The following is a 26,009-nucleotide window of genomic DNA, read 5'->3' as shown; positions in this document are numbered from 1 at the left end:
ACCGTGTCCCCCGTGGCGTCCTGTGGGGGCGTCCTTTGCTAAGGGCGGTCCGGTCCCTGTATGACCGGAGCAGGAGCCTGGTTCGCGTTGCTGGCAGTAAGTCGGACCTGTTCCTGGTGCGCATTGGCCTCAGGCAGGGCTGCCCTTTGTCACCGGTTCTGTTCATACTTTTATGGACAGAATTTCTAGGTGCAGCCAGGGGTCATGGGTGTCCAGTTGCGGATGATGTGGTCCTGTTGGCTCCATCGAACCAGGACCTCCAGCATGCACTGGAGTGGTTCGCTGCTGAGTGTGAGGCGGCCGGGATGACAATCAACACCTCTAAGGGCCTCAAATCTGAGACCATGGTTCTCGACCGGAAAAAGGTGGCTTGTCCTCTCTGGGTCGGTGAGGAGTCCTTGCCCCAGGTGGAAGAGTTTAAGTATCTTGTGGTCTTGTTCACGAGTGGAGGGGAGATGGAGCGTGAGATCGACAGATGGATCGGTGCAGCGTCTGCAGTTATGCGGTCATTGTAACGGTCCGTCATGGTGAAGAAGGAGCTAAGCCAAAAGGCGAGTCTCTCGATTTATCGGTCGATCTTTGTTCCTACCCTCACCTATGGTCATGAGCTTTGGGTCATGACCGAAAGAACAAGATCCTGGATACAAATGGCTGAAATGGGCTTCCTCCGTAGGGTGCTGAACAAACCCCATCTCTAACCCAGGTTAGAGATGGGGTGAGGAGCACTAGGGAGGAGCTTGGAGTAGACCCGCTACTCCTCCACATCGAGAGGAGTCAGCTGAGGTAGCTTGGGCATCTGTTCCAGATGCCCCCTGGATGTCTCCCTAGGGAGGTGTTCTGGGCATGTCCCTCCGGGAGGAGGCCTTGGGGTAGACCCAGGACACACTAAAGAGACTATGTCTCTCGGTTGGCCTGGGAACGTCTTGGGGTCCCACTGGAAGAGCAGGAGGAAGTTTCTGGGTTGAGGGAAGTCTGGGCATCTCTGCTAAGACTGCTGGCCCTACGACCCGGCCCCGGGTAAGCAGTGGAAAATGGATGGATGGAAAAAAATGACAACCTCAGTCTAGAAAAGGTCCATTAAGCATATATACTTGTTTACATCATTTTATGTAGTTGTTAATTTTACACCATGATATAATCTATAATATTCTGATTTGAAAAGTCCCACAGTGGTACAGCTTGATGGTGATGGTGGAGCTGAATATGCTGTTGTTTGTTTTGTGGCCCTTCAGTCATCTTAATCCTCATCTTTTTAATGATCGAAGAGAAAACAAATCTGGTTATATCAGAAGTGAAAAGTAGAGAATAAAAAAAAGATAGACAAAGTAAAAAGGCATACATATGAAGCTATAGGTTTTTTTATAATGTTTAAAATATAAAACAAACAGACTGAACAGTGGCTTTATTTTTTTTTTTTTATTAAAAAAACGTATTGAATTCCATATATTGAAAAGACAAGTCAGAAATACAAAGTCAGACATTGCTGGTAAATGATAATGTTTATATACACAGTGGTTATAGTAACATTGTCAGACCAGAATACAGCAGAAGTATGAATTACAGCCTAGACACAAAGATTTAATGACTGTATTACAGGACGTTACATGCAGTCTCATGTTGTGCAGGGGTCAAGACATGTGATGTTATGTGAGTACATGCAAAAGAAAAACAGACAATACTAACATCATCAACAGAAGTAGGGATACAATAAATGCATCTCATCAAAAAAATAAAAGCTGAACAAAACTTAAAAAAAAAAGTATTTTGTTTATATGACTTGTTTATTTACAGATCAATACGAGTCTTTGGTAATAGACAGAGAAAAGTAAAAAAAAAAAGTGCCCCCATTACATGGAAAAGTGCTGCAACTTTGTATTTGATAATACTGATGCATTGGGACTTTTTTAATTTGAGGCAATCATGCCACACTGGTAGTTGTTGGCAACTCAGGTAGCTCAAGTGTAAAGATGAGGCAGTGCAGTGGTGTTAGAATGGAGCTAAAAGGAGACTTTCTGGCAAAAAAAATTACCATTAAATGCTTTAACAGAAAAATACTAACTCAACTTCTTTGATGTCAGAGTCAATAACATAAAGTGTACAGGCCAGCAATGTGGAAATGTCCTTCAAAGGACGTGCCAACTGAATAATTGCTGTATTAATAACTGTGTACTTCCATCTGATGATGAACATCTGGCAATAAAAAAAAAGAAAAAAAGAAGAATGTTTCACCTAGTTCCTCAGAAGAGGGGGCAGTTTGAGTGGTGAAAGAGGACAAATGCACAGTTATTTCACTCATATATGTTTTGGCTTGATAAAGTTAAGAGTGGGAGGACATGAGTGAAACAAGACAACAGTGGTTCCTCCTTTCTTTTTCTAGTTGCCACATACTATACTTGGGACATCTTTTTCTTGCATTATGTTACACATTCTCCATGACAGAAGTCAATACCTTATTTCATGCCTTTAGTAAGTCACTGGTTTCCAAGATGTTAGCCAGAATATGGCATGAAGATCTATTGTGCAAAACACTGGGTCGTCATGTTTTCACAGTGTTAAAGATGAATATTCTTAATAGTTCCGAATGTTCATCTGTACATTTTTCCGTCAACAATTAGAAATCCAAAGAAAGTTCCTGATCGTCTTTAAGCTCTACTACCGTGTCCTGCTCTCCTCTCTCGTCTTTGGCTGGTTTCAAGCGTTTGGTTACCAGCTTCAGGTTGGTCTCGTGGAGGATCACCTGGGTCAAATATTTCTCTCGTTTGATCTGCTCTTTGACAGTGTACGGTACGTCCGGAATCACATAGGACAGGATGAATTTTGTAAGGTAAACAATGTGCTGCAGGAAGAAGAATATAAATTAATAAATCAATCTTTATTTGTAGTGCGCCAATTCATAACACGTGTTATCTCAAGATGCTTTTCAAAAAGCAGGTAAAATACCTTACTCATTGTTATGATTACAAAGACCCGGCCTAATCCATCAGGAGTACTTTTCCGCAAAGCAGCAAAAGTTACATTGGTAAGAAAATGCTTCCTTTTAAGAAGCAGATATCTTCAGCCGGATCCCAGGCTCATGATGCCTGACATGGGGCTGACAACACCTCCATTAATGTTTTATAATTAATGTTTTAACAATTAGATCTGTTGTATTTAAAAAAAATGGACTGTATACAAATATGGGTGACATGACAGTTGTCCAAAGGTAAAGCCAAAACCTTTGATGGTCCCCTTACTGACTGGCTGCTGTTTATGTTTAGGTCATGAAGCCCACATCCTGCTGGTTAAAAGATGGGACATGACACAACCATAAAATCTAAATACACTTTAAATGTATTTTTCTCAAACATACTTTCTCTTATTACTGTTAGTTCTTATCATGTTGATTTGTGCCCAAGTGTTAATTTTTCTAATGGAGCTCAGCATAATTTCACGCTGGACGACAGGTATTCCTTTACACATTCATTCACTTCCTCTGGTGATCAGTTGACTATGGCCATGTATTCTGTCGTTTCAGTGCAACCGTTGCAACCCCCCTCTCCCCCGGTCACCTCCATCCAGCTCAGCAGAGTCCAGATTGAGGTTCTGCAACCCACACTACAGCCTCTATTCCTCTCTACCACCACCAGTGTCTAGACTCCATAGGGAGTGTCCTATGCTACAACAGCCTCATTACCCCTCCGAATGCATGAAGTCCTCACGATTGAGTCTTGTCCCCTCCAAAGACATTGTTACTAAATAATTGGTCATTCGCCATTAACTCTTTCCTGAAAGAAATTAGTTTAGTTTAAATGTATTATTTGAGGCTTTAAAAAGAGATATAACGCCATGATTGACAGCTCTGTTGGGAAATGCTGCTTCTGCGGCACTGTCTGCACCAGAGTGGAGGAGGAACTTTCCATGAGTGAGTGTCTGCTTCAGACCGAAACCAAGAATCTGTTCTGCTGAAGACTGTGCTAACATGAGGGTCTCTGATTCTTTATTGGTCAATTTAATGAGAGTTCTGCTTAGCAAAAGGGGAAGGATGTCAATACCAAGGCTCCTTAGGCTGGTTCCGAATGTGCATTAAGTCAGCTCCCATCACTCTCTATGTTTGTACAGCTGGAAAAGATGGAAACACATCACCCATTTTTATATACAGTTAAAGGCTCAGACTCACCTCCACAACAATTATAAAAGCCATTTTGGCAGCGATCACATGCCAGTAGTAGACTGTAAACTCATACTCTCTGGGATTCCCGGGTGGGTACCGGAAATCTCTGTACCTAAAGAGGGACATTTTTAAATAATAAAATATCTTACATATATTGTGCTTTTTTTTTTTTTTATTATTAAGGATTACATCATATATTATTTACTTCAGTGGGGATTTAAAAAATCCAGTCTCTGTGTACTTTAAAATCCTGAATTCAATGTCAAAGTTTTAACATTGTGTTAAGCAGTGCTTTCTGGTCAATCAGAATGGAAAATAGCAGCACACACAGGGCTGAATCCTTTTACCTGCATGTTGTGATGTTGTAAGGTGTGCTCAAGGGCCGGCTATAGTTCGAGAAATCTTTGATGTTGAATATAGACAGCGATGTGTTGATGTAGCCCTCCATGGTATGATTTCCGTAATCTCCGTATGGATACACAGAGAAAGACCAGTAGTAGACTAAACGAGGAATCATGTCTGACGTGAAAGCAATGATCATGGCCTGTTGAGCAACCAGGACAACAAGTTAAGGTTGTTATAGTCCAATAGACTGTTTTTGTCAACATTGTGGCATTTCTAGAGTTTTTGTTCAGAAAAATCTGCCTGGTTGATATTGATTTCAACAGAGTAACTTTTGACTTACATTTGTTGCAACAGCAAGTATAGCAACAGCCTGTAGAATGGGCTGCCACGCTCCAATATCCTGTGCTTTCTCTGGCATAATGCGACGAAACTGAGTGGTGATTTTCCAAGCATCAACCCGAATCTCAAACAAGTTGTTGACAAGAGCCAGGACAGGAGCAAGAGGGAAGGAGGCCACGAACAGGGTCACAAAGCCAAATTGGATAACTGTGAGAAACAGAACATGCATATAAAAAAACTGGCAGCATTCCTGTAGAGGCACCTGGTACTTTTGGTTTGAAATGGCCTACTCCGTAGTGAGTATGCAAACCATTAGATTTTAATACTTGTAAATTAACTGTATTAAAATGATCTAAATAATGTATGGTCGTCTGAAAACTGTTATATTACATGTCACATTCACTAAGCATTCACCCAATTATACCACATTCCTACACTGATGTCAGAGGCGACAACATAAAGTATCCAATCAGCCCATCAGAAATAATCCATTCACACACAGTCACAGTAGTGATAGCAGTTGGGGAAATATGGGTGATCAGTGTCTTTCCCAACCCCCAACCTTCCAGATGAGCGAAAACCGACTCTACCACTGAGTCACAACCAGCTGGAGTTGTATATATTAGCAAGCTAGCTAGTTCAGTTGTTACCCACAAGTTCCAGTTACTGCAACTTACAGTAACTAACCACTGTTGAATGCAAGAACCTGAGTGTGTGGTGCAGCCTGTTTTGTACAAAAGGGATGTCTTTGTCTACTATCAGTTAACCTTTGATGTATAATTACAGAGTGATTAAAGAAGATTTTTTTTCACCCTTACCCATCTCAAGATATTCATAGAAGAGTCCCAGTTTTGAAAAGGGCTGGAGCTGGTAGTCTTGCTCCCAGCGAGGAATCACCTTCTCTGGGTCCACACGGGTGCAGTGTCTGGAAATCAGATTCTTCAACCACCTATGGAGGGGATGATACACAGTACTGCAACAGTGACTAGGCTTCTTTAGAGCAGCAATTACATGCGTGTTCACTGGAGACATGCTGCACTTTGAACTTATTGTGTGATGTTTAATCGTACAACTTGGTTCTTAGTATTTGACCAAAAATTAATCCCACACTATGACTTCTTACGGTAGCAAGACCTCTTGGATGTTGTTCCAGATGGCTTTCCCTCCCATGATGATGGAGAGCTGTGTTGTCAACTCAATCAGACAACCACCAGGATCACACTACAGAAAAACAGCAAAAGAGTCAAGAATAAGTAGAGAGAGAATTAGACGCACTTTAAGATGCACTTATGGTACCTCCTCGTTCCGATATTTTCCAAGGAGATAAACAGGTGCTCCAGGATAGCCAACCGCCTTCCCTTTGGCAAAGGCGATGTAGAAACAAGAGGAGTAATAGTTGACAAACTGAAAGAGGAACATCTTCAGAGTCAAGCTGTTTTCGTAGTCTGTTCTGGTACGGGGCAGCTCTGTTATCAAGCATCAAATGAGAGGGCGTTTTGGGTTACTCAATGCAAGTTGATTTACTGTAAGTCTGCTGAAAAAGAAAGCAACATTAAAACTCACCAAAGTCTGTGATCCAGATGGCTACTCGCTCATAGAGAATATTAAGAATCATAATTACGACGAAGCTGAGGAGGGAAGCTGTAACAGCAGTGGCCATCTGAGGTGTCACATACTCCTTCAAGGGTTCCAGCTCCTTCAGGTCCTGAGCTCTGAGTTTTGCGGAGAAGGCAAAAAAAGCAGCCAGGCGGTAGACAATGATGGCCACTATGGACGCTAAGATCAATAGAACCTAAAGGACGAAATCACATTAAAGAAAATGAATAAACATTCAGCTCCAATTGAAACGAGAAGGTAATGCTCTGTTTTATTGGTCTAATTGTTTCCCCCTTTTTTGGTAGATATTTACACAAAATGTTTTAACTGAATTAGAAAATATAAATTCATTCAGCCAATCTTTTCTAGATGGTTTCTGTTGTATTTTTAACTGTACTTAAATTCCTAATAAATAATCCCTCATTGTTGATGTTTGCTTTCTTTTTTTTACATTTTGTAAAGTTGATTTAAGGAATGCATTTCATGAACATTTTTTTAAACATTATAACAATAAAGTTGTTTTATGATCATTCTAAGGGAATTGTTACAGGGGATCTCATGAGAGTAAAAATGTATGCAAGACAATATTAACGAAAACAAAAATTGGATTTATTAACATTACCCAGAATAAGACTGTCCCGATTCCTAACGACAACCGAAAACATCGTCCACAGGTTGTGTATGGCACATTTTCTTTGACCTAAATCCAAAAACAAACACTTTGAAATAATTGTAAAAGTATCATTTAACAGTTTCTTGTTTTTCACAATTAAAACATAAAAGTAAACTTGTATTGTCACAACAAGAATAACAATAAGACCGGCAGTAATATATAAAAAAGTCTGAAATTATACCCATTAAAAGGCAGAAAAGAGCAAGAGCAATCAATAAGTGATACTTAAAAAGTCAGTATTTAGACAGAGAGAGTCAGTGTCACGGGTGATTTGTGAGTTCCAGAGATGAGGGGGCTGCTCAGCTGAAAGCTCAAGAAGCCTTAGCGGTTGAGAAAACTGATCAAGAAATGTCTGTGTGGATGGTTTACCCCGGTGACAGGATTTTTCCTCTCATAGATACACTTGGCCTCATACTCTGGCCGAGATGGCTCTTCCTGCTCCAGGAACTCCACAGTGTCCCACTCATACTCCAGCTCCGCCTGATAGCGCTTCCAAAACTCCAGGAACAAAGTTACTGCAGCCAGGACATAAACAAGAGCAAAAAATAAACAAGCAAGACAATTATAAAAGAGAAAAGGAAGAAAACTTCATACGTTGTATGTGCTGGTATATACTCTGGGGTTTTTAAAAAATGTAATCAGATATGTTTAAGATATTCCAGAAAGCTTACCCCAGATTGACATGAAAACTGCAAATACCAGCGTTCCAAAGTTATCAAATATACAAAGTTTCTAAGAGATGGAGAAAAAAAAAGAGAAACACAGAGGATAAAATAGTCAGAGTTGTATTCTGCTTTAGTGTGAGTCAGTCACTGTACCTCAGGGAATAATAATAGCTACAAACATTTGAATGTGAAAGTTCAGTAACTGTGCTCTAGGTTGAGGCTCCAGAGCACAGAAAGAGAACTATTCTTATCTATATCTAGAACTATTCTTTACCCCACATGAGATCCACAGCTGTTGCCTGGAGACACAGTTAGGAATGAAGTTCATTGCTGATATACTATATATTGCAACAGTAGCACAAGTAGACAAACATCCTAAAGACAGTAAATCGATGTTGGTAAGTGCTTTTTTTTCACTTTCATGTGCTAACATTAGCCACTGCATGCCACTGGTTGTAACAAACCATATCCAGTTGCAGCAGATCTTTTTTTCCATTGTTTGTTGAGTGCCATCATAAGGAAAACAATGTCACAAACAATAAAGAATCACATTAAAAATAAATATACACAAGATTTAAAACTTACTTTCGAAGCTTCACATGTGCTGTTCAATCTCCAGTATTTGCATTCCCTGTCACACTGCGGACACATCACAATTCTTCCTCCAATATCAGGGTCGCACACCTCTTTGCTGCAGGATTTAAAACAAAGAACCTGACCAATGTGGAATTTATCTTCAAAATATCTCCTTAAATTAATATTATTTAAAGTTAATCTTCGTGAGTGTACCTCCATGTGCTGGTTTCTTGAGTTTTGTATCCGTAAATAAAACAACCCAGTCCCACGACAGCTGCTATAGCGAGCATGATTGTGTAGAAACCCAACCAGGCAAAGTAAATACCAATCTTCTCCCCATAATACTTTCTGTGGAAATAAAGTATTATTTTATTGAAACAATATCTACTATTCACAGAAATTTTTTTTTTCTGCATATTTGGACACATAGAAGTCACAACTTTACATAAAATCCTTTGTTTTGATCTGAGTGACACAAAAAAGCTGCCATTGGAAAGTCATTCTCATATCTATTTGTGTGAAAGGATGTAGAAAATGTTGTTCACCTTATGAGGTCCAATGGTTGCATCTTGTAAAAGCTTTTGGGATGGGCCCATTCTTCATAGAGCAGATATCTCTCATTGGGGCACCCCTCCTCTTCTGATTTGACGTTGAATCTGCACTGGAATAGCAAATATATAAAAAAACATAAAAACACATACATAGTGGCTTTTTAGAAACAAAAAAGACTGCAAATGGCAAAACATACATCATGGAGAGGATAGGCAGCTTTGTAAACTCCACCGTCCAGTAACTTGGTAATACCAAACTTCTTTATGTTGCCTCGTATTTCATAGGGTGAACGACTCAGGATGTAATATGCCTGAAATAAGAAGAGTTTTTGCATCACAACATATATAAAGCTCATGGGAGATGTGTTTTAGTTGGCTATGAAACAGACTAAATTGAATATAGGAGCCTCTTTATGAACAATAATACAAAAAAGGAAACAAGGGCACTTGGATAAGTAATGTTTATTTCTATAATAGTTTTTTTTCTATGCATGAGGTGTAGAAGTCAGACAAAGTGATTTTTTTGATAGGAGCTTGACATTTTTTTGATATGTCCACTAAACAGAATTTTTAGAATAAAGACATAAATCCTGAAAGAAATAAGATCCTGGATAATAGAATTTGATATATATTTATAAATATATTAAAAAAAGAACTTGCCATCCTGCTCCTCATAGACGGCGTGAAGAACAAGTCTTTGTCCCTCACGTGAAAATACTCCAGACGGTCTTTCTCGAAGGGGGCCGTGAAGAACTCGGTCTCCTTGTGGATCAAGTTCTCATTGGGGTAGAAGTGCTTGAAGATAAAGGAGAAGTAGTGCCACGGGGAGGGCCGGGAGGAGAGGTCGTTGGGCTGGATGGGAAGCTTGATGTGCAGGACCTCAGCGTAGGTGCACAGCACGTCCCACGGCATGTGGACTTTTAAGAACATCAGTTTTTCGTCCGTTACCTGCAGAGCAAAAACAGGATTTTGTAAAATAAGGGCTTTTGTAAAAGAGCTTTTAAAAAAAAAGCTGTTGTGGGCAATATACTTACTGATTGCGTTGCCTCCAGTTCCATTCCCATCTTCATCAGACTGGCTTCAAAGTACTCTCGTCGTCGCTAAAATTAAGAATGCAAATATCCAGGATTAAAGATCAAGAATCATTTCTATTTTGGTGTTTTATGACAAAAGCCTATTTTGCCTCTACATGACCACCTTATCAATCTTGACTTGATCCAACTGTCTCAATGTTATTGCTTGAATGTGACCGGTAACTGATTTTATTTTAGCACAATACAGAATTGACAGACTTTCTGCTTGGACGTGTTCCATTTCCATAGCATAGTCATTATTTACACTTTACATAGTAGCAAAGAATGACAACACTGCATGCAAGTCAAAGCACGTTTTTGTTGGTTGCATACCACCAAATATGGCAATAAAGTGAACAGCTAGACTCCCAAGGTTTGCAAACCTTCTGAAAGTACAATTAAAGAACCTGTAAACAATTTCACTTCACTGTCGCGTTCGCTTCCTTCGTAGGAATACCTTTCAAAGACTGACAGCAGCACATTAATCATACGGTGCTCATTTTTTTTATCTGTTCTGTTTTAAGTGGCCGAAAGGAAATATGTGCCTGAAAATTCAGGCTAGCATAATGAAATATTTTTAAAGCTTTTTTAAGATCATTTTAAGCTAACACTTTAGCTGAGTCAATCTAAAATCTGCCACTCTCTTGCAGCAGTCACAGTCAGTATAGAAAAACAGTTGTGTAACTACCGGGAGTGACTGGTAGAGATAATATTTGACCACAAATTTCACACTGGATTGCATTATATATTATGGATTGCACCAGTGCAGATTAAAGCTCATCAGCCCTGACTTGCAAAAGCTCAACTCTGCTTTTGCACCTTTTTTTTAGGGAACTGGTTTAAACTGGCTGATCAGCTTTGAGACATGTTCCTTTATGTCTGCTGCATACATATTTCATTATATTTAATCACTTCTGGAAAAACAACTGAAATTTTAGATTTCACAAGACACATTTTGGGTTTGATTGCGACACTGTTGTTTCTAATATCTGCGGGTGTATGGTAGTCCGAAGCGTTACAGAAAGAATTTATTCCATGGTATGTTGGAACATGTATCTGTAATCTGAGGTTCTGCCCCAATCTCACTAGTTGATTTGTGATGGGCAAAACATGTGGAATCTTAGGCTGAATGTTAAATATCCGGCTGCTCAGATAAACCCGGAATAGCTGTTTGCTTTCGGATTTCCTCTGTTAAATCATGCACCAACTCAGTATACTTGTGTGTTTTGGGAAGATTTCTGCACCCTGATAGCAACACCAGAAGAAGTTCACATCCATATATACATCAGATTTTAATTTCTGTGACATACATGACAAGAGGAGGCTCTTTAACTGTACGACTCCCACCACCAATTCTAGGGAAGAGCTGAATTGAACAATTCACCATTCACAACCATGATGAATAAACACGAAGTACAAGAAGTACAAAGGAACTAAACAGGAAACACAATGTGCGTTCAGTTATTCTCTTCCCTGGATAGTTAAAGAAATCTTTTAACAAGTAAATAAGTAATACAATAATAAATAATTGTAAATTTCTTAGCTCGCAAGATGAATAAAGGATTATCTTATCTTATCTTATCAAATAATGCAGTGACTCTGTTAACGCCAACTCCCTGAACAAATAGGACAGAGTCAATACAGTTGGTGTCTGTAACAAAATATAGAAGACGTACTGTATATTATGCAACTTTAACTTTACTTAGAGGTACAAATTTGATACCTGATTGACTTTATATCATGTCTTAATCAGTGCTTAACTGCACTATAATAATTTGTTTTGAATTTGCATAAATTTTTGCAAAACTATATTGAAATTCATGCAGCATCACTTTAATTACAAAAGAGTGTATGCTATCAAATTATTTTTTACCAAATTATTTTTTAAAAATTCAACATTAAATAATCATTCTTTGTCAGTGATATTGTTATTTAATTTGTTCGATTTGATACACTCAGTAAGTCCAAGCGACTCCAAGTGATAAAAATAATTTGAAAAAAAAGACAAACTGACCTTGCGCCTCTGGAATGTATGCCTCTTTTCAAAATCCTTCTTATCCTCATCTTCATAGACCAGGATGAAGTCAATCCTCCTGACACCATCGTTGAAGAATAAGGAGTCGGGTTTGTCGTTAAACTCTTCCTGGGGGCAGAAACAAGGCACATCTGGTAACTCTACGTCCTGAAACTCGTACTCCTCTTCCTCCATGATGCACAAGAGAAGGCCTGTGTGTGTGTGTGTGTGTGTGTACACTTATACAGGTACTAAATAACACCGACCTTGACCAGCCTACAGTCTATTTAGCATGCAATGCGGGCCATGCAAAAGAAGTGGGTAGAGTCAACAAGCATCATGACACCCGCCCTTCATGTCTCTCTCTACCTCTCTCTCTCTCTCTCTCTCTCCCACAATCAGACTTGTGACACTACTAAAGTAAAGCTCTTGCAGCCATATGTAAGTACTCAAATTATTACATTACATTTTTGTGTGTGCTTCTGTAACTCACGTGCTTGATTTAACTCACCAGCTGTGCTTTGGCGACTTTTGTTCCTTCTCTAATACTGTGATATGTTGGTAAAAACTCCTCAGGATAAACTGTTGAGCAGACAAAAAACAAACAAACAAGAAATATAAAGTAAGAAAACATTCTAAAATTACATAAATGCTTTTAAAATATGCAGTAGATAACATTCTTAACATGCATGTTTCTGGAATACTATACTAAATACTACAATAAAAAAGGAAGTTTAAAATGTATTCCAAGAATTACTTTTATATTAATATCATGTCAACATGAAGTATATTGTAAAACAGTTTCCAATCCCTGCTCTTGTGTCCAGAATAAGTTCGGCTGCAGATTAATGTAGTTCTAATCATGTTTTAATTCCAACATTAATACATACATGATCTTAAGAATGAAACAACCAAGAGTATTCAATTACTGTCTTATCATGTAACAACATATTACATTTTTTATTCAGCTGGTTGCACACAAACTGCATAAATGACAAAGTCAGGTCAGAGGAGGTTTGTTTGTTGTCAGTGTAGGTAGTTGAGCCACCTGTAAACAGTTTAACCACCTGAGGGGATGAATCAGAAAAAAAGCTGATGGGCCTGATTTACTAAGGTTTACTTGTTTTAAATTTGTGCAAACTGGATACCACCGGAAAAAAATGTGATATCTTATCTACTAACAGCATGCAGTGAGGATTGCATCTTTCATATCAGCAAAACAACATGTATTGTCCAATAAGTACATTTGCCTTAATGAATATGCAACATGAGGTGTTTCTGCCCCAGCGAACAAAATACTGGTAGGAGAAAATACAAAGAAGCTAAGTTAATAGGCCTACACGCATTGAGATTTACGAAGGCATGTTTGGTGATTGTGACGTGTCTAAATGTAACACCTTTGAAAGGAAGGTAATCCAGGATCCAGGGATCATTGCATTTAAAGAGTCACACACACCAAAACGGAGCGTTCTGAGAGCTGGTTTCTACAGGGTCACGTACCTCCTCTGGTGCTTAATTCACGTTATATTTGGACAGATGTTTAATTTAGACTACAAGGGACTGTTTGACAAGGTGAAAACATTGCATAATATGTCCCCTTTAACATGACTGTGAATGGCAGAAAAATAAATGACTTTCATTTATTTTTGATTTTGCTTAGTTAACTGAACATTCACAGCCTCTACAATCAAAAGAATTTCAACATTACAGATACCTCTTTGCCAGAGCATATATGTCCGATCTGACACAGCACTGACCAGCTTGTGGTGAACAACAATGGTCTGTGTGGCGCGCCTGAGTTCCCATGTCACAGAGGACTCAGTTCGCTGGAGGGAAGAAAATGGTCTTTTGGATATACTCACTTTCATCTGCAATAACTCGAAAATACTGGACGTTCATTTGCCTCTCCAACTAATACGTATTTTGCGCTTGAGGTCATCCTGCACCTGTTATTACTCACATAAATGTTCTCAATAGATCACCCGCAAAACGCCAACAAACCAAACGTGCAATCTTTTGGAGTGAACACGCAATTTATTACTCTTAGGATCTTAGTAAATCAGGCCCTATGTGTACTGAAAGACTTGTGTATTTGTTTATTTAGGATCCCAGATTTATGAAGCAATACGAAAGGTCCTTTACCTGCTTTTTGTAAACATAACGATGAGCATGGTCTTGTTACCTGATCTTTTGTTAATGTTAACAGACATTTTTGTAAAGTGTCTCAAGATAACACCTGTTATGAATTGACACAATACAAACAAAGATTGATTGATTGATTGATGAAGCAGGGCAGAAGCGGAAATGGTGCTGAGTAATTTCAGTATAATAACATTGAAAGCTAGTTAAGATTTTTGGCTTAGGTCTGACTCAAGTGTGGCCTGTACTTTTAATTTGTATCAATCCCAATCACTATTAAATGCAAAGTGGCACAGCAAGTATGGAACATTTATGTTCGAAAAAACAATATCAATTACAGAAAATAGTCTTAACAGATTTTTAAAAGTTTTCCAAATACACTGAACTCTGAGCAAGTAAGGTGGAAAGAAGGATAAAAGTAATTTTCTAGTTATTATACCTCAATGATGCTAGCATAGCTTTGGGCAACATTTCCCACTGACAGGTCAGTTATTACAACCAAAAACTTGAATTTTTTTTTTACTACAACGCAAAATCAAGGACATTCCGATGATCATGAAGCAGTGCTTAGAGCCAAGTTTAATCATACTTAGGCCTGCAAATAAATGGATGGATGGATAACATGGCAGACATACCTGCACATGAGCACGTTAGGAATTTCATTCTTAGCATTCTGGTGTCAGCATTCAGCAAAAAACCCTGCTGTGCTTACGTAGGTTTTCCAGAGCCACAGTTATGCCTTTTGCTTGTTTTTTAAAAAAAATCTGAAGTCTCGTTGACCAATTAAATCCTTGCATAGCCTCACCAGCATACTCTCACCTTAAAACTGACCATGAAACTGCACATGAAACTGCACATGGGGAGTGTGCACTAACTGCTGTCTAGCAGTTAGTGCACCTCCCCATGTAGAGAGGTGCTAGAGAGTGGGCGGCACGGCACAACCTGTGACTCCTTTGGAGTGCCTAAAATAAAGGCATAGAAAGCCCAAAAAGATACATCTAAAAAAAAAAACAGACCAAGATAATAATGACCATGTGCTGGCTCAGTAAATCAGAAACAGCACTTGTTACTCATTTTCCATAACAGACTGAGAAGCATTTACCTTCCTGTTATATATTCGTTTTACAAAACCCTGTGCTGTGCTGGTTTGCTTGTTTTTTCCCCTTATTCTCTACATACCTCAAACTCTCTATGTAAAAAAGGAAGAAGTTTGTGATCACCACCACCACTGTGGCATTTTAAAACATGCACTGTGGTGTTTCCCCATCTGCAGGGATTCTCACCACTGTCATCTAATGTGTAAAATACCCTGTAGTCAGACTTTCCATATGAAATGACGATCCAAGACAAAGCTAAAAGAAGACAGATGTTGTTTCAAAACACTGCCCTTAGTAACACACTGTGAAACGTCACAGTGGAGCCATTCTTTAAATAATCAAAGATGTGTTTCTATGGCAGACCCAACAGACCTCACAGTCTACATTTTATTAAAGCTTGAAACCTTAGCTTAACTTATAGTGCTCAGAGACCTAAAGCATGTCATTATACTTATAACAAAAGAGCCCCTAATGACTGTTCCTTGAGGCTATTTTTTCAGACAGTCATCCAAGCTTTTCTTTTTATCACCATTTCACAACTTTGGTCTGGAAAAAAAAACTATGAGCAACAACAATTACAAAACCTCTTTACAGTGATCCATTATGTATGATTCTTTAGAGAAGTATGTTGAGTTTATGCCCATAAGCCGCCTCAAATGAAAATGAGCTTTTTCACAACAACACACCCACCCAACTTCCTCTCTAGAGAGCTCTCTCCATAACGACACATGTAGAAATAAAAGCAGACCAGATCCGCAGAAGAAAGAACTAGTCTTTGACGGAAACAGCTGTTCTTTGACAGGATTTCTTTTTCTTCTTAAATGCAGAATAAGGATGCACAACACTTTGTTGTTGATCTAATCTCACAATGCTTCTCCCATGTGGCATCACTAAAAAAATGTACTTCCTGTATCAGAACAGCGTGTGAGCTGCACTCTATTGAACTCAAATGAAGAAATGATCATCTGAGTCAATCTGTGTTAAGCAAACATTATCACAGCTTCAAAGACAGATAAAACATGTTAAGATTAATAATTTATTGCAAGTGAAAAGGGTTCAATTTGTGTACTTGAGCGTGCCTTGTTGTGATATATGGTTAAAAAAGTCATTGATAGTTTTAATAGAGATATTACCATACTGAAATGTGTTACGGACAAGTCAAAGGAAAACATTTTAGGAGGAGCTGTGATTTAACCTGATCTGATTTCTTATCAGATCAGAAAATAACTAATGGTGGGCAACAACATACAAGTATGTGAGTTAACATTTGTAAAAACACATCAACATAGTGTACCGTGGGTGTTTATTACTGTACTCTGAAGTTAACTTGGGGTTTTAGTTTGAAGCTTCAGGAATGTGAAAAATGCAAAACAACAATAGTAAGTGTGTGGAGATGCGATCAGTTGAAGTCTCTTATAGCCTGTTGAGGAGCCCCACCTGATACCCATGGAAGAGATTTGGCTTCAACTAAAAGTTGCCAATGATCTGTTATTCATATATATTGTCTTTCATTATGCTGATGTGCGCTTGATTCCTCTTGAATAAGTTTTTCTGCTACACATGCTAGGTGTAAGATCTAAATTTTAAAGCGATATTAGTTTAGACACTTAAAAGTCTGTTGCACAAATCCTGTTTCATGATGCCAGAAATGTTTAAGCTGTAAACACATTTTCTTTGTCATCAATAAGATAGAATCAGACAATTCTAAATAAATCTGTTAGAGAAAATATACTCAAGTTAGGTGCATGTATTTCAAAATTGTGCTCAATGAACATGATTGTGGAAAAGAGGATAAATAAAAACATGCACCTTTGAAAGTATTCATTGTTACAAAGCTGAAAAGGGCAACGTGTTGCAGCTTTTCATCAGATGACCTGACCCGATTTATTTCAAGTCTCAAGTTCACAGCTAGTTTTCCGAAATAGTTAGGTGAAGACAGTGTCAATGAACCGACATGATATGATAACAATACAAGCAGATCTCTTACCGACTTCCTCTTCTATCATGCCCAATTCAATTTCACCCTCCATCTCCTCTGTCTCCGTCATGGAGTCCATCTCACAGAAGTCGTTATCGCTCATCGTCCTTCACGGAGGGTTCAAGTCACATCACTAAAAGACGAACACGTTATGATATTCTGAAAGACGACTGTGTGTCTGTTACGCGCATTACTTAAGTTTTATTTATTGATTCCGACGCATGAAGTTTTGTTCAAGTTGTGACTTGAGAGAAATCAGAAGGGTGGGGTCGAAGGAGGAGGCGGCTGTAGATGTTGTTCAGCCACATTTGACAAATCAAGTAACGCCCACTTTTCATTCTCAAAACTTGGGTAGCCTTTACGCACACGCTCTCCTTTGTAAAGTCTTAACTTTACACAGCAATGTATTGAAAATGTGTATATTGCTCGGTATAAAAACCGTACAACACAGAAATATGTTTTTCGGTATTCATGTCAACATTCACAATTTGATGTCATAATTGAATACGTTGACTTTTTATGCAGTATAGATTTGAGGGCATTCAACTTGTAAGCAAACTTGATTTTCCCTCCTACGATTTCGCATCGTCTTTGCCTCATGATAAAATGTGTCGATTTAAATTTGTATCAAATATTTTAATGTTTCTTCTTGCTCCTGTCACTGCAGAGATGACACACAGCCAAGCGCTTAGCAGGGAAAAGTTGTTTTGTATTTTTTTTTAGCTCCAGCACAGGCAAATATTCAGTCATCCTCAAAAGAAAAAAAGTCTGTTTCAACCTGTTTTGTAGAAAGGGTAATAAATTATTGTTTCAATAGTATGTCGATCGCCATTTGGCGTGCTTGTAATAGAATACGAACGTTATAGGATGCGGGTTGGCTTCTCTGACACGAGGAACCATGATAAACGTTTGGGAAATCCGGGGATAAAATCGGTGACGGACCACCTATACACATATTTCCGCCAATAACAAACCCGCTATCTTCCGAAAGCATTCAGTGTATTGTTAGACTATGCTATTGGAAGTGTGTGATATTGGTTGACATTTTGGAGTGACGTAAATTGAGACCGTCGCGTCTTGTTCTTCGTTAATGTCATCACAGTAAAATATTATTTTTAATAAGGCAAATCACCAAACATATTAATCAGACTAGTGGTAGCCTAAAAGGCTAACGCTGTGTTCAGTGACATGCTCCTTTAGCATGCAGTCATGTTAGCTTGCTAACGATTTGGGACTGGTACTGATACTGGCCGTGTCTCCCGTGTGAGCGTGACACGGTCCGTTTATTCGACAGTAAAATACCTAAAGAGAGTTACCACGGTTACGGGCTGTTCATTTTCTGACCAGGAAGCATTCCTCTGAGCAAGTATCGTCAAGGTGAGTTCTTCACTGACTGAGTAGCGATCTCGAAATGTTCAACACTTTTATTTTATGTTTACCATTTAGGCCTTTTAGACCCATAACCACGGCAAAATAACTCGATTACCTGGATAATATTATTGATGTAGTTTAAAATTTAAGTTAAGATGTTTTAGCACGAAGTGCTTAAAGCATTCTTACAATGTTCCTGTGCTAAGTGTAACTCAAGCAGGACTGCTGCCATGAGAATTCCCCACAAACACTTTCCCCACAACGCACTGTGTAACACAGGGTTTGTTCTCTTACTTTTAGCTTTTTGTGTAAGGTTGTTTATGTTTTGTGCATTTGATGGATTGTTAACCTTATTCAAGACTCAGGATTTTTAACACTTGTATTGTACTTTAAGACATGGTTGGGTAGCCTATGCATTAAAATTGTGATTTGTTGCTGATCATGTCAATATGAGTCATGTTAATGAAAAGACACATGAAATGTATCAGTCATTTATCTTCAACTTTAAAGAGTCAATTTTTACACAAAGACAAGTAAATAACAATATTCACTCATCAGAACAGCTAAGGCATAATTATGTGTTTAGCAAAGTAAACATTCATTATAAAAGAGGCATGTTCGTAGAGTGTTAACCTCAGTGTGTTCTTAATTTCTCTTCTCAAATCACCACCTCAACAGATCTGCAAAATGAAGATGTTCTCAGTGGCTCACAAGACTGTCTTTGTGGTGGACCACTGTCCCTACATGGCAGAGTCAAGTCGTCAGCAGGTCGAGTGTGATGTACTGACAAAGAGTCGAGGTCATGGGGTCATTCCCTTGGCTCCTGTGTCCAAGTCCCTGTGGACTTGTGCTGTGGAGTGCTCCATGGAGTACTGCCGCATCCTCTACGATATTTATCCAAAGGACAAGCTGGTAAGCTTCCTTTTTTGCTTTACGAGGTTTCACTTACATTTTGGAACTACAGAGGAGCACATTCAGAGGCATTGTAAAAAAGAGTTTAGGATTTAAAGGGGAAACATATTAACATATGCACAGAACGGTACATTTCATTTAGTTTAAATGCAGCAATGATGTCAACACCACATTAAACGTCTTCTCCTGTTTTCTTTTTTTTGTACAGATTAATTACATTGTGAGTGATTCAGAGTTCCACATCTTGAATAGCTGGAGACAGGAAGAGCAAAGCACTCATGAGGTAATCCACTACATGTAAAAACTCAGTCAAAGCCAGTATGGCTGTGCGTGTTGTCAGCTCATGCTACTTGCAACATTTAAGAGAAGTGCAACATTTCCACAGCACCCAGCCGTCCAGAACTGGACTTGCAATTTGATTCTGTATCTGCTCCTCCTCTCTGGCAGCTCATGTCAGCTCTGGCAGCTGTTGGGCCACCTAACCCACGTGAAGACCCTGAGTGTTGCAGCATCCTTCATGGGCTCGTCTCGGCAGTGGAGTCTTTATGCAAGATCACAGAACTACAGCACGAGCGGCGCACAAGTCTAATGGACACGGCAGAGAGAGTTGCAAATAGAGGTCGTATTATCTGCCTCACCAATGCTAAAAGGTAAACACTGTAACATGGCAGAAAATTGCTTGCAGTCATCAGCCTGATAGGTAGTTGGATAGATGGATATTTTATTGATCCCGAGGGAAGTATGTCGGTAGATCCTAAAATTCTTTACACTTTATTCACCGGCAGATCAAAAATATTAACATTAAATACTATACTATTAAAATGTACTTTAAACACTTGTTTATGATGTATTCAGACATTTACACAGTCTCGCATATTAAAACAGATTAAAATGAATATTTCACAAATCTAGTATTATTCAAAGCACTGTAGTTTGAAATCTCATGGTTGCAGTATTTGCAGGAGGAGCTCTTGATGTTTTACATTTAAGATCATGTTAATGCTGAACTCTCTTTTTGTCATACAGTGACACTCACGTGCGCATGTTGGAAGACTGCATCCAGGAAACAATATTAGAACAAAACAAGCTAGCAGCTGGCTCGGACAGGTCAGTGTTCACTTTCAGTTGAGTTTTTTAGTGTGATTAAAATACTTAAATTTGCCAAACATTGTTGTTACTTTGCAATGTTAAATAACATTGGAAAAGGAAACGATCTTGAATTAAATATATTTTTTCTTGTCTTTACCTTACTCTTGCATATTTCTAGGCTGATGGCCATCCAGCAGTGCGACCTTGTTCTTATTCACATTCACCCACAGGGGGAGGACGCGCTGGTGTCTGACAGACCAAAGAAAGAGGTGTGTGCTGAAAAAGGAGAAGAAAACAAGTATCATAGGAATCCCTGTGTTGGATATTGAAACAGAAAGAAACCTCATACGTTATTGCAAAATCAACCAAATGTTTAACTTGAGTTATTACATCCTCTTGTTGTCCCAGATCTCCCCTCTTCTCACCAGCGAGGTTCACAGTGTTCGTGCAGGGCGGCACCTTGCCACCAAACTCAACATTCTGGTCCAGCAGCATTTTGACTTGGCCTCCACCACCATAACAAACATCCCTATGAAGGTAAGGGGTCCTTTCCACTTACTCTGGCTTGCAAATGCGTCGTCAAAGTTAGAAACCACAAACTTTTTTTTTTCTTAGCACATAAATGTTATCACGGTATTATGCTTTCATTCTTTTTTACTTTATTCTCCTGTTTTGTTTCTATTCTCTCTCTCACAGCCTTCGCCCTTTTTATGCTTGCTTAATCTTAATGTAACAAGCCACCTTTGCTTTCTTCACATTCTCAATTTTTATTTCTCTATCTACTTATGTCATCTGCATGTTGATATGACTGTGAATCTGCTGCTGGTTTCATGCTGTATTTTCTGTTTTGCTAGCCCACATTAAATGTTTGCGACCAGGTTAGTACTCTTGTCACACACACATCAAAGTGAGGAAGGGTCAGAGTTTACATCACATAGTGTGCAGTATATGTGTCTTGAGCTCTGCTGTTGCAACAGGCTTACATTTGCCATGCATCCATTTTTAATGTAAGAGTTGGGTCACCTGATCTACCGGTGAGGATCAAGTTAAGGACAGGCAACTCTGGTCTCACATGGAGAATAAAATGTAACTTTTTAACTAATTTTGTTTACAAATAAATAAAAAAACTTAAACTAAATCTTTCTTTGATTTTCAATTAGTTTAAAGAAGGTGTATCTGCCACATTCTGACTTAAAAAATATAAATGCAGCTGTTTTTGATATTGAAACCTCTGTGACCAACGTTGCCTCTTCTGCGTTATTAAATGCTGTCAGTGTCTGTCAGGTGTTAAAAGTTGTCCAATCTTTCCCTGGTCTCTGTTTTGCCCCATCAGTTCCCCAATCATTCCCCCTTTCTAGAGTTTTGTGTGTTCCATTGTGCTGTCTGGATTACTAGTTTTTGAAACTTGACCCTTAAATGTTGAAAACACTTCTTCCTTTAACTGTTCAAGCGTAGAAAGCTTGTCATTACAATGTGTGAGATTAGAAATTGCCAGACCCCAAATTTTGTAAGATTGAATCCTTCATTTGTCAAACAATGGAAGGCGGAGTTGTGTCATCTGTGCAAAATGTTGATCTCTAATTTGATAACATGAAAGATATTTGAGTCACCCAGAGAGCCGATCTGTTTTTGTTTCCCTTTACATTGTCCATTATCATGTGGAACATGAAATCAGCAGTGTTAATGTTTGTCCCTACATGTACGAGTTTTTAAGAGCCGATTTCATAATGACCTGTATTTTGTTGGATGTACAGGAGGAACAGCACGCCAACACATCAGCCAATTATGATGTTGAGCTCCTGCATCACAGAGATGCTCACCTGGAGTTCTTCAAAAGCGGTGGGTTCCTGGTTTCATCCTTCAGGTTTTTCTCTTTGAACAAAAAAAAGAAAGAAAGCTTAAAATAATAATTCTGTAGGCAGTTTTCCATGTCTAAATTATAAGCAATGACACAAGGAGTCAGTGACCTTATTGATAAGTTAATGTGTGCTAAATGTTTTTTTTTTAAATTATTATTAGAGGGTCATCTTTCAAAGCTTACTCTTTTGATGTTTTTGTCTTTTTCAGGAGACTTGCATATGGCCGGCACCAGCACGCGGGAAAATGGACTCAAAGAGACAATTACACTGAAATGGTGCACTCCAAGGACCAACAGCATAGGTAGGCAAAGTTGGCAAGAAAAATGTTCAGTTGTTTTACCGTTTGAGGCATTAAAGTAAAGGGAAAAAAAGGATTTATTTTAAATATATAAACTAAAGTTTAAATTCTGAAATATTTAAATAGCAAATCTTACTTTTTTTATTTAGAATTTTTTGCATTTTATGAAACTGTTCACATGAGTTTTGCTGATACCCACTCTGATGCAGATATTTATTGATTGACAATTTTTAAAAACCCAAACACTTAGAAAAAAAAAAGCTTAACATCTTAGTGGTTAGTTTGCAAAACCCATGTATAGAGGCTGTTGACCGCCCATATCATTCTCAACTGTCTCTCTCCCTGGTTTATAACTATCCACTGAACAATCGAAAAAAGGCACACAAAAAACCCAAAAAGACTGCAATAAATAGTGTGAAATAAAACTTTAAATTCTGATGTTCACAAAAAGTTTGGGAGTTCACTGTCAAGCACTGTTTCATTTTTGACTAGAATTTTTAAGACGGCCCCTTTTCTTTGGAGTCCCAGCTAAGAACAGTGACTTTTCTGCCTTTTGTTTGGCATGTTATTGTAACCTTGAGATTGTCTTTATTTGAGATTTTTCTTTCCCCACAGAATTGCATTACTGTACAGGAGCCTATCGCATCTCCCCCACAGATGTAAACAGTCGTCCCTCGTCATGCTTGACAAACTTTCTTCTTAATGGTAATCTTGATCAGCCCTCTTATTTTACTGCCTGAACTTTACAGTTTCCTTTTCCTAAATTGATCTACAAACTCCTTGTATGGCTTGTCAGTTAACATCTTTTCTTTCTGATCGCCCACAGGCCGATCAGTGCTCCTGGAGCAGCCGAGGAAGTCTGGATCCAAGGTCATCAGCCACATGCTTAGCAGCCATGGAGGCGAGATCTTCCTCCATGTTCTGAACAGTAATCGCTCCACCCTTGAGGACCCGCCCTCAATCAGCGAGGGCTGTGGTGGACGAGTGACAGATTACCGCATCACTGTACGTTCAGCTTTCACCAACTTGGTAGCCGTAAACGTAAATGATCCACAAATATTCATTGCTTTTGTCTCATTCAGGACTTTGGTGAATTCATGAGGGAGAACCGGCTCACTCCTGTTTCAGAGTCTTCCCATGATCCTTCTGGGAAATTGCCAGTTGAGAGAGCAAAAGCCCAGCTGGAGCGCTACACTCGATACTGGCCTATGATCATCTCCCAGACCACCATCTTCAACATGCAGGCAGTGAGCAGATAGTTTTTACTGTACTTCAGCCATTATTCATACGAAACGTCCATCAAAATGTGGTGTCTTACTGTTTTCCTCCACAAGGTGGTTCCTTTAGCTAACCTAATAGTGAAGGAGACTTTGTCTGAGGAAGATGTTCTGACCTGCCAGAAGACAGTTTACAACCTGGTAGACATGGAGAGAAAGAACGATCCTCTTCCTATTTCCACCGTCGGCTCCAGGGGCAAAGGACCTAAGAGGTATTTAAATAAAGGGGCATTTCTTTCTTTCAGTAACCAACAGATCAATTCCAAAATCACAGAGTTCCTAAAGTTTCTGCATTGGTGTTATCTCCAGAGACGAGCAGTATCGCATCATGTGGAATGAGCTGGAAACATTAGTCAAAACTCACGCTGGAGCCACCGACAGACACCAGCGGGTGCTGGACTGTATCATCGCCTGCCGCAGCAAACCCCCCGAGGAGGAGGAGAGAAAGAAAAGAGGCAGGAAGAGGGAGGACAGGGAAGACAAGACAGAAAAAAATGGCAGCAAGGACATAGAGGACAAAAGCTGGCAGGACACAGAGAGGTCAGTGGTCCTCACCCATATGATGATGACGACGATGATGATGATGTTGATAATCTTTGTATTGGTTCTTAAACATTCCATTCTCTTAAGCTGTACCGTCTCATTTGTTTTTCACTTACAGATTAAAGGGGTTGCTGGATAAGGAGGATCAGGAGTCAGAGGTGATTAAGGATTCGCCAGATTCTCCCGAGCCAGCCATTAAAAAGCCGCGCCTGTCCACAGAAGATGTTCAACTTCCAGAGAGAGCAAAAGGTACAAATACTTGTTTTTATACACAAAACACAAACCTACCAAAAGAAGTAAACGCAAAGTGATTAAGAAACCATTGCTTACTGTATTCATATCGCAGGTTTTTGTGTTTTGTATCGTAAAAGCAGTTTTGTCAATTGTTCATTGTAAAACTGCACAGATTTATGCAAGGGATATAAATATAAATGAAAGCTGTGAAACCAGAAGTAATATTAAGTAATATCTATAAACTGTTTTTTCCAAAAACAATGAATATAACATGGGCTGGATGTTGAAAGTAGTGATAGATATTTGTACATATAATTATTAGAGCTTTCTGCTGTGGATGATAACATCACTCTTGGTATCAGTGCATTTACCTGATAGCTTTGACTCACGGACTCTACAGGTCCTGTCTCGCTCCTTGCCATGTGGACCAACCGCATCACTGTGGCCAATTCCAGGAAGCACCAAGAGTTTGTGGGCAGAGTGAGCTCTGTCAACAACAAGTTTGAGTTATACCAGCAGCTCAAAGAGGAAAACGGGTGTGTTTCTTTATAATTTACACATCTGTTTGTTTACTTTTCATACAGCAACTCATCTTTTGCATTAAACTCGAAATTTTCTCATTTCCAGGATGGAAGTTCATGAAAATGGAAAAGCCTCCAGATGATGTTTCTGTGATAGTCTCCACACTGCCGGGGATGAGATTGTGGATCACCATTATTTTATTTTTTTCCCAGACTAGGGCTACACCTGATAGCTGATTCTCCCAGAACAAGGACATGAAATAAACTAGAGGGTGAACTATAAAGAGGAATTTCTATGTTTTTTAACCCATGATTTTGTAGATATGCTGTTTACATATTGTGTAACACATTAAAAGCTGTAAAAAAACACTGTTGGCTTTTGCATAAAGTAAATTGAACGTTTAGTGGTTCTTTGTGTCTTTGTCTTGATATTAAAACAGTTTGAACTAAAAATACAATAAGGGTTAAACTTTCATTTTATGTTAAGAATAAAAGAGTTTTAAAGTCTATGATAAATTGAATTGTTTAATTACCCTAAACGTTCATATTTTAATTAAACATATTGCACATCTAACAAATGAGACCTAGCCGGCTTGGTAACAGTCCACATTAAAGAACATAAATGCATAAATATGCTAAATTGTTGTCATAGTTAATTTCATTCACTGAGGCAGAGGTTCCCAAATGTTGCCATGCCAGGGACCCCCAT

The 26,009-nt window shown here is 38.9% G+C and overlaps 2 protein-coding genes across 2 annotated transcripts; one reads left to right on the top strand and one right to left on the bottom strand.

Annotated features, from left to right (window-relative positions):
• Positions 1 to 1,405: 1,405 nt before the first annotated feature.
• On the bottom strand, positions 1,406 to 17,552 carry ano6 (anoctamin 6). Its single transcript, XM_079335165.1, has 20 exons — positions 17,206 to 17,552; positions 12,494 to 12,564; positions 11,983 to 12,111; positions 9,930 to 9,995; positions 9,556 to 9,843; positions 9,093 to 9,206; positions 8,890 to 9,005; positions 8,558 to 8,692; positions 8,354 to 8,459; positions 7,775 to 7,835; positions 7,473 to 7,618; positions 7,053 to 7,130; positions 6,398 to 6,626; positions 6,131 to 6,300; positions 5,958 to 6,055; positions 5,653 to 5,783; positions 4,836 to 5,041; positions 4,498 to 4,694; positions 4,157 to 4,262; positions 1,406 to 2,836 (listed from the first exon to the last, which is right to left on the bottom strand). Exons 1-20 carry the CDS (start codon positions 17,297 to 17,299, stop codon positions 2,612 to 2,614), a joined length of 2,766 nt encoding a protein of 921 aa, XP_079191291.1. The 5' UTR covers positions 17,300 to 17,552; the 3' UTR covers positions 1,406 to 2,611.
• A 502-nt stretch (positions 17,553 to 18,054) lies between these two features.
• ints13 (integrator complex subunit 13) lies at positions 18,055 to 25,809 on the top strand. Its single transcript, XM_079335166.1, has 17 exons — positions 18,055 to 18,573; positions 19,246 to 19,479; positions 19,688 to 19,762; positions 19,927 to 20,129; positions 20,506 to 20,586; positions 20,747 to 20,837; positions 20,977 to 21,105; positions 22,323 to 22,407; positions 22,636 to 22,728; positions 23,341 to 23,430; positions 23,552 to 23,730; positions 23,808 to 23,972; positions 24,060 to 24,214; positions 24,312 to 24,542; positions 24,664 to 24,794; positions 25,180 to 25,315; positions 25,407 to 25,809. Exons 2-17 carry the CDS (start codon positions 19,255 to 19,257, stop codon positions 25,441 to 25,443), a joined length of 2,106 nt encoding a protein of 701 aa, XP_079191292.1. The 5' UTR covers positions 18,055 to 18,573; positions 19,246 to 19,254; the 3' UTR covers positions 25,444 to 25,809.
• Positions 25,810 to 26,009: the final 200 nt, after the last annotated feature.

Source organism: Symphodus melops (assembly GCF_947650265.1).
Source record: "Symphodus melops genome assembly, chromosome: 22".
NCBI lineage: Eukaryota > Metazoa > Chordata > Actinopteri > Labriformes > Labridae > Symphodus > Symphodus melops.
Note: the sequence above shows the minus strand (reverse complement) of the source record. Positions and strands in the feature narration are given on the sequence as shown.

Bases quoted from the DNA above. Each gene is read 5' to 3' on its own strand.
- ano6 (XM_079335165.1), bottom strand. From the start codon at position 17,299: ATGAGCGATAACGACTTCTGTGAGATGGACTCCATGACGGAGACAGAG. The intron at 8,693-8,889 runs GTGAACAACATT...TTATTTCCACAG, and splicing joins CAACCATTGGACCTCATAAG to AAAGTATTATGGGGAGAAGA. The intron at 7,131-7,472 runs GTAAACCATCCA...TTTTGGATTTAG, and splicing joins GGAAAAATCCTGTCACCGGG to GTCAAAGAAAATGTGCCATA.
- ints13 (XM_079335166.1), top strand. From the start codon at position 19,255: ATGAAGATGTTCTCAGTGGCTCACAAGACTGTCTTTGTGGTGGACCAC. The intron at 20,838-20,976 runs GTGTGTGCTGAA...TTGTTGTCCCAG, and splicing joins CTGACAGACCAAAGAAAGAG to ATCTCCCCTCTTCTCACCAG. The intron at 21,106-22,322 runs GTAAGGGGTCCT...TTGGATGTACAG, and splicing joins TAACAAACATCCCTATGAAG to GAGGAACAGCACGCCAACAC.